The sequence below is a fragment of the Poecilia reticulata genome, linkage group LG5 (genome assembly GCF_000633615.1).
Source record: "Poecilia reticulata strain Guanapo linkage group LG5, Guppy_female_1.0+MT, whole genome shotgun sequence".
Taxonomy (NCBI): domain Eukaryota; kingdom Metazoa; phylum Chordata; class Actinopteri; order Cyprinodontiformes; family Poeciliidae; genus Poecilia; species Poecilia reticulata.
Window position 1 is genome coordinate 31,471,147 of NC_024335.1, and position 8,476 is coordinate 31,479,622.

Genomic DNA, 8,476 nt, shown 5'->3' on the forward strand with positions numbered 1-8,476 from the left:
GCCAAATCTGCCTGTCTGAACACAGGGAAAACACCCAACAGGCGGCAGCGAGGCTCCAGTCGGTCTGCCCTGCCGATGACACATCTCTAAACCAGGACTCCCACAGGAAGTGAGTCCTAACCACTGGTCCTCAGTCATTACAGGTCCTCCGGCTGCCCATGCAGCGACCAGGCCAGGCCAGGCCAGGCCAGGAATCCCACACACACACACGCACACACAGTACACCCACTGCAGCTTTACAAACATCCACGAACTTCCTGCACTTGTGCCTGCTGCTGATGCGTATCAAATGTCGCCACTCAATCATCATTCAGATGGTGACACTGCCGTGTGTTGTATCTGACACCACGCTCACCCCTCCCCGCCCCGTTTGAGCCTCTCTGCACACACACACACACACACCTGCGCACAGGTGTGATCATTATCGAGCAAACAGGAAGAGCCTGACTGGGAACTGGAAACTAATCCCACAGCTGCGAGGAGATGACCTATGCTAAGGAGCGCGTTAGTGAAAATTGTTGAAAACTTCTCCTCTCATAATCAAATTCTTCCCCAGAGCTCATCTCAAAAGGTATAATCCGTCGAAGAAAAGGGTTTATTCAAGCGCTTTGCTCACTTTCATGTTTCAGGAAGCGCTCGGAGTACTACACATTGTTCTCACAGCAATAAAAACCAGCAGCAAAAGTGTCAAGGCATTGCTGGAATGTGCTATTTCCTATGAGTAAATTCCTGCACCGACGTGGCTTCCTGTAGGCCGCTTTTTGTTGATCTTCACTCGCTGCAGCGATAAAGAGGGCGTGTCGGCTAATGCGCTTCCCCCTCCAACAAATACAATTTACTCCAGAGAAATGCTACCGGGAAGGAGTTTTAAATATAACCAAGACACACAGTGTGATGTAACAGAGTACAAGTGTTGACTTTCTGCTGCTTGATGGATGTGCGATGTCGCAACAGCCCCTTCGCACAAACAGTAGCCTGTCGCGGCGGCAGAGCACCGAGCGATAATCAGCTCACATGTAAGGGGTCCGCAGGGAAATGAATCCAGTGTCTGGGAGAGGGGCACTGACATTCTGTCAGCTAAAATCAGGAGCTAATATGTTTCACTTTTCATTCCCCTCCTCTGCCTCTCTCTCTGTCTTCTCTCTCTCTCTCTCGCTCTCTCTCTCCCCTTGCCTTGATGTGCTGTAAACAGGCTAAAAAGGGCCCAGCTGTGTGGAGTTATTGTTGGTGTCAGTAGGAAGTGCTGATAGCTTTTGCAGCTGAACAAAAGCTGGATGAGGGGAGTGGAGGGGCGCTCCAGACACTGTGGCTCCAGCCTAGATTCTCTCCCACAATCCCTGCACCGCACTCCCATTGTTCTGCCCACCCGGCCCTTCCCTCCGCCCTGTCAGCTGCGACCTGGGACAGAGGGCAAAAAGAGGCAGAGAGAGAGAAAAAGAGAGGGAGAGGGAGACAGGGCAAAAAAAAAAAAGTTTTCAGAAAAGTTGTTACAAGCTACTGGGACAACTCGAAGAAATATCTAGTGGTTGTTAACTTTGTTACACTTGGTATTCTGCAACAATTTTGCAGATGACAGAATTACATTTAAAGCTCTGCGTAAGACAGCTTTGCATGCTACATTTGCTGAATCAGACATAATCAAAAAAAAAGACAAAGAAAAAAAAGAAAGTATATTTGCCTGTGTTGGAGTGTAATAGGAGGTTTTATTCCGTCATTATTTGAGTAACATTTCCAGCATTAGTGTCACTAAGCCTGATTTATTAAATATGCTTATCTCTGTCATTTTTTTTTTCTTATAACGCGACATGCATGACTTACTTTATGAAAACTGACAGCACAGAACGAAGGGAAAATCCTGCGGTGGCAGAGGTGCCAACGTACCTCAAAACACATTCTAACAAAGGACATAATTACTTACAAGTGTATAATTCTGACACCCATTAAATCCTACTGGGTATTTATCTTAAAGCACAATGCTGGCTTTAACTGCAGCGGACAGGAGTTGGGTCATTTTAACAGAATATTGGGTCAGACGCTGGGCTTTTGGGGTTAGAGTAGAGACCAAGTGGAGCCTGGTCGTTCTTCACAGGCTGCCATTTTAAACTATACAACAACCTCATGAGACTAACACAGGGTAAGAGAGAGAAAAAAAAAAGAAGTAACATCATAAAATTATGTCTTATGTGCTGTTGATGTTAGTGAGATGTGTCAATAAAACGAGTTTGTTCACCTAAGCTAACATTAGCCTTTCACCTACTAAGTAGTTAGCGCAAGTTAGTGCTATGTGTTGAACTATCAAACTTTGGCCAGAGTTGGTCACGCACACACACAATAACATTTTACAGTGTTATGAACTAAAGTAGGGTTATTTTAACACAATAGCTTTTAGAGTGCCGGCTTTAGCTTTACAGAGTGTATTTAAAATCAGCAGGATCTCTTTAATTCAGAAACATAATCTGTAATATGTCATGTGTTTCATTACGGTTTTGCTGTAATGTTTGCTCAGAAGGAGATAAGAATGAAACTTGGGTCAGCGGTTAAGCATAAAACTTATTTTTGTGTTGCTGAAACTAAATTTTTGTACACAGCTTTATCTGAAATCTGAAAAAGGCAAGCCTCTGTGTAAGTCTTGCTTTTTCCGTCTGTGCTATGCTAGCTCTGTGCGTACGCAGAACTTTGTGTTGAGCTTATAAAGCTCTGCAGAAATAAAGCTGAAAATTCCAGCAGTTGAAATAAAATGCATGCTTTGAGCCTTTATAGCAACCACAGGGACATAAAGCAGTGAAAGTGGGCTGTCTGCAGGAATGCTGCACTTATTCCCTGTTAAAACAGCATAATGACGAGCCTTCCTCCTTTGTTGCCCCGCTGTTAACCGGCTGACAGCGCTTTGCTCCGCAGGTGCGCTGGGCGGTAATCTCATCCCGCTGCTTTAAGGTGATAAATGGAGGAGAGAGAGAGAAAAGAGAGAAAGAGAGAGAGAAAAAAAAGGCTCCTGAGCCGGTTTGTTCTCATGGCTGCTGCTCCTCCACGCAGGTGAATGGAGGAGTTGCAGAGCGCGAGCCCTCTTGTTTAAAATCTCCATGGAGACCGCCCGAGCGGCGCCAGGCTGACAGGCGTCAAGGCTCGGATGAATGGGTGACGTCAGCGCGCTGGCGCCTGCCAGTCTGCTCTGGCTTGTTTGGACAATCTGGGAGGAGGAGGAGGCGGCGAAGGAGGAGGAAGGCTCGGAACAGAGCGATGTGATCTGAGTTCGTGTGCACACAAGGCTGAGCACACACTGCAGAAACATGTGAAGGAATCCGTGAAGCTGCTGCTCACACTGGCTCTCCTTCAGCTAGTCGCTAAAAAAAAAAAAAAAAGGGGGGCGGGGGGGTGACGGGACTGTGTGCTTTTTGTGAACATAAAGAAAGCCTTGAGTTTAATGAACGCAGATTTCACCCAGAGAGCGCCGGTGACGTTGGGATTAATTTTCCAGATCAGTAAAACAGATCGTAACACTTCTAAGTCCATAACTATCCGGTCAATTCAATAAACTCTCAGAGTGAGAAAACACTACCAGCCAGAGGCAGTACGAAGTTAAACAGGACCCAGGGTGGCATGTCCTTTGGGGGCCAACTTTCAGTTTTACAGCTGTTATAGATTTATTGAACTAAATCAACAAATATGTTTTCATTTTCAATCTCATTACTTGGGGAAGAAAAAATCCTAATTAGACTAAGGAAAAAAAATTTATTGGTTTTTCTCTTTGGTCATTGGAGATGAGCACCAGTTATTTATTTACAAAACTTACTTCCCAGAAAAAGAAAACTTGCTCTGCCAAGCCTTTGTAAAAGAAATAAAAATTGCATCTATGATAATTGTGTGCCAGCATTATTATTATTATTATTATTATTATTATTATTATTATTATTATTATTATTATTATTATTATTATTATTATGTAATTTGCAGCTGTTGTGTGATCAGAGTGACACAATGAGAATGATCTAGCACCGTTATCCGTGCCAGATCTTCCTCATAAATTAAATCTCATTGAGACAAACACAATAAAAAAAAAAGACTGACTGAAACAAAATTGGAGACCGCCAGCCGCCAGCATGAAAATATGACTTTTATGGCTTTTGCTGAGCTGTTCTGTAAACCTGTTCAATGAATAAACAACGTTGTGTTTTTACAAATCAAATCACTGCGAGTAAACAGAGGTATTCTCCGGGCTAATTTTGCCGAGGGCGACCAGTAGGCTTTACGAGCTACGCGTAAAATTGACGATTACAGTAAGAAATGCACATTTGACGCCAGATGCAAACAATTGATTTAATAAGTGCTTTTACTAAGAGCTGTCAAACCCATTACTCTTGTAGACGGGTGATATGTGGTGCCGTAAAAAAAATTTCACATGATTTTTGAATAAAACGCAGACTTTTGACAAGCAACGGTACCTAAAAATCCTCTTTGAGAAGCCATTCCGGCTACTTTTAAGGAAAATATGAGAGAAGTGTTGATGAAAATATTTTGCACAGACATGTTTGTGCATGAGACTAAATGTTTGATAAAAGCTCACTAAATTTAAGAAGCACTGCACAGACAGATACAAAATTATGTTCCAGGAAAATGATAATATTGCGCATATATATTAAGACTTAAAATGTGCAATTTAGGGCATAAATTGAGCAGGTAAACCAATTTTTTTTTCTGCACTTCTATGTTTTCTATGCGTCATGACAACTACAGAGTAAATATATTCTAATTCATAAGAGAATACAACTTTTTATGGACCTTGTGGTGTTCAGGTTTGTTTTGCTGCTTACATCTCTTCTGCCTTGGGCCGGCTCTTCCATAATAATTGAGACACTCAGGTTAGGAAAAAAAAAAAAAAAGTATATAAAAAGAGGTTCCCATTCTTCTCAGCCTGTGTGATTAATTCCCCTAAACTTACTGTACCATTGTCCGGCACATCTGCAGTGCCATCAGCGGCCGTCAAAGGCAAATCTGGGGCACCGCGGTGGCCTAATTGTCATTAACCATTCATCCCATTCAGCTCCGTCCCATCCCACACACATTCTCCCAGCGCACGGCCCCGGAATTCACCACCCATTGGATTGGACTGTCACCCACCCCAACCCCCCACCACCTCCAGGCAATCCACACCTGCAGAGTCCCCAAGCCGTGGACAGCTGGATTCCCACATATTACCCATAAAAGACACACATTTGTTTCCATTTGTAACGCCATCCCTCAAACAGATTGTAAATTCCGATAACCAGCCCGGAGCGCAGACATTGGCTGACGGCGCGCCTTCGGAGCGCCTCTCATTGGCCGTCTCCCTTCAAACGGGACGGCTCGGCCACGCCCCGCACACCCCGTAGCCGCTGCCGTCCTATAAAAGGCCGAGGAGGCTTCCCCATGTGGACGTCGCGAACTGTCAACACAGACTTGTAGACATTACCTCCGAGAGGAAGGAAAGACGCTCGTTTCAGTTGTGTGTGTGTGTGTGTGTATGTGTGTGTGTGCGCGCGCGTGGGGGTGTGCGTTTTCTTTTTCCTCAAACTTTCCCAAAACGCCCCTCGGCGCATTCTGTGGAAGCTAACGAGACAAAAGATGAAGGTTGTCGGATCTACCTGCGCCCTGAAGAGCAAGGTCGGCGGAGAGATCGGCCTGTCCGACCAGAGCCTGGCCATCACCAAGTGCAAGATCCCGCTGCTGGACGAGCAGATGAACGTCTTCCTGCAGGACATGAACAGCTGCTACAGCAAGCTGAAGGAGCTCGTGCCCACGCTGCCCACCAACAAGAAGGCGAGCAAGGTGGAGATCCTGCAGCACGTCATCGACTACATCTGGGACCTGCAGGTCGAGCTGGACGAGCCGGAGAAGAGCCGCCAGCAGCACTCCGTCCCCCGCACGCCGCTGACCACGCTGAACGCGGAGCTGGCCAGCATCTCGGTGGAGGTAAATATCCCTCTCCCCCGCCCCCCTCTCCATCCTCGCACGTGCCGCAGACACAGATCAGAGCGTCACGTAAAGCAGGATGCACGTTTGTAATGGACGCATGAGAGCGCGAGTGCGTAAAAGTTGCCAAATCTATGCGTAAAAGCGCACGTTTTGTTTTGCTTTTCGTTTTTAAACCACATCTGTGTTTGGCGGTAAGCAACATGCACTGACCTGCTTCTCTCTCTTTCTCTCCCTCCTCCAGAACGGCTGCTCAGAAGAGAGGATAATGTGTCGCTAAGAGCAGATGGAGCATCTTCCCCACATCAACCCCTCAAAAGCCGTGCGCCCCGGCGGAGGACCAACAAGGCGAACCCGGTGTGACATTCTGGGCAAACGTCGAAATCTAGCGCCTCGAACTGTGTAGGGGATGTTGAAAACTCTCCCAACTTAAAAAAAAAAAAAAGAAAAAGAAAAAAACTTTACAAAAAGAAAAAGAAAAAAAATTACAAAAAAAAAAAAATTAAATCAAAAGCTAGAAAATCAAGACTGGACATCCTCCGGCCGCGGTGGACTCTTGTCACTCGCAGCTCTCGATTCATCCGGGGGCTCTGAGAGCAGCGGTGTCCAGATCTAGAGAGCCTGGGTCAGTCAGAGGGACCAAGACAAAGTTCAGAGCAACCAGCGACAGGCTGCTGCTGCTGCTTGTAGAGTTTCGAAAAAGGAAAAAAAAAAAAAAGCTTGTGTTTCTGTCGCGCTCTCTCTCTCTCTCTCTCTCTCTCTCTCTCTCTCTCTCTTTGTATTTTGTGTAAAATCATATAAAGAATTCAAACATTTTGTAAAAGAAGAAGAAAAATTTATTTCTCAGATTCCTGAGTGACAAACTGTATTGTATATTACAATGCCACAGTATGTGAAGATATTGTTTTCTTACAATGTACTTTATTTGCGTTTTTATTAAAACAAGAACACTATTTTTTGAACAAGAACCCCGTGTGCTGCGTCTGTTTCTCACCTAGAGATTTAAAGGATGAAATCAAACTTTTTTATATATATTTTTTTCCTAATAAAGCAAATACTCTTAGGAGTATTAGGTGTGTTTTTGCACAGGTCTGTTAATTTTTTTTTTTATGTGACAGTGAAAGCATCACTAGAAAAACCTCAAACTTACCAGAAGCTGTTAAAAAAAGAAAACTCAGCCAAACAGGGCTGGCAAAAGATTTTATGGGGCCCCTGAGCAGTATTTGATTCGAGGTCACCATAGTGATGCTAATAGCTCAATTGTCCAATGGTCGTTGTGCATTTATTAGCCTGATTTAACCGTTTTCTAATAAGCGAACGAGCTGCTTTGACCAGCATTATTTACTTTGAGTCATTTATTAAATCACAGACAAGTAGGTGTGTCTCTGATTTATTTAATCTGGAAGTTTTTTTTCCCCAACTCTCAACACTTTAATGTAGATTCAGGAGTGAGAAGTCAATCTAAATATTTATTTAAAGTTCCACTTTATTATTAGAGCTAACCTCCCCATTCTCTTCGACCCCATAACAAATTTAAAACTCCCAAAGCTAAAAAGTACGTTTTTGCATAAAAGTAGGCTCATTCTTAATAGATAATCTAACTTTCTGCATGTCACATACTCATAGTTATGGAAAAAAAAAAAAAAAAAAACTTTCTCCAAAAGTTTGGAGAACTTGAAAAGTGAGAGATGTCCAACTTTAAGAAGATCAAAACATAAACGTTCAGAACCAGCTCGGCTTTCTTATCCCTTGGGCCGGCTTTGCAGGTAACATCCAAGCGCAGCTGGTGGTAAACATAATGGCTCATATCCATGTACTTAAATTGCTCATTTGCCTCTGTGGGCCATTAAAGTATCACATTACAAGAGGAAATGCAGACCTTGATAAAGACGGGCAGATTCGGTCAAAACGTGAAATCAAATCCATTTTCATTTTTAATATTCTCCAGGTGTGAAATGATAAGAGAGAGAGAGAGAGAGAGAGAGAGAGAGAAAGAGAGAGAGAGAAAGAAGTTTATAAAGGGAAGAAGAAACAATAATCTTAAAGGGGGGCTTGTTTCACGTCATAACACATCATTTAAATGTACTGTTCCAATATGTTATCGCGTAAATCTGCAGCTCTGTTTCGGCGTCTCTCTCTCTCTCTCTCTCTCTCTCTCTCTCTCTCTCTCTCTCTCTGTTGCTCTCTCACTCAGTGGTTTAAAAAAAAAACAAACAAAAAAAAACGAGCTTTGGCGAGGCGATTCGCTCTAAGATTTATTCCGTCTCCCTGGTGCAATGTTTTTCCCATTTCCCTGCGGTGCGATGCGCACAGCTGCAGCCCCGGCGCGGCCAGTGTGTGATTGTGTTTGTGTGATAGCTTTGTGCCAAGGGCAGGGGAGGGCGGCGGGGCCCAGACTGAGCGGCGCCTCGGCACACCTGGGGAAGTTCAGGTTAAATAGCTCCACATTCCTCAACACACAGCTGATTGAAACATTAACAAACAGTAATCCGCGGGCCAGGCCGCAGATGGGCTGGGAATCACGCCAAAG

General features: G+C 44.3%; 1 protein-coding gene across 1 annotated transcript; it reads left to right on the forward strand.

The window, feature by feature from the left end:
* The first annotated feature begins 5,397 nt into the window (after window positions 1–5,397).
* Window positions 5,398–6,914, forward strand: id1 (inhibitor of DNA binding 1, HLH protein). The gene is made up of 2 exons (XM_008410561.2): window positions 5,398–5,946; window positions 6,191–6,914. The coding sequence occupies exons 1-2, from the start codon at window positions 5,599–5,601 to the stop codon at window positions 6,224–6,226; spliced, it is 384 nt and encodes a 127-aa protein (XP_008408783.1). The 5' UTR covers window positions 5,398–5,598; the 3' UTR covers window positions 6,227–6,914.
* The last annotated feature ends 1,562 nt before the right edge of the window (window positions 6,915–8,476 follow it).

Bases quoted from the DNA above. Each gene is read 5' to 3' on its own strand.
- id1 (XM_008410561.2), top strand. From the start codon at position 5,599: ATGAAGGTTGTCGGATCTACCTGCGCCCTGAAGAGCAAGGTCGGCGGA. The intron at 5,947-6,190 runs GTAAATATCCCT...TCCCTCCTCCAG, and splicing joins TGGCCAGCATCTCGGTGGAG to AACGGCTGCTCAGAAGAGAG.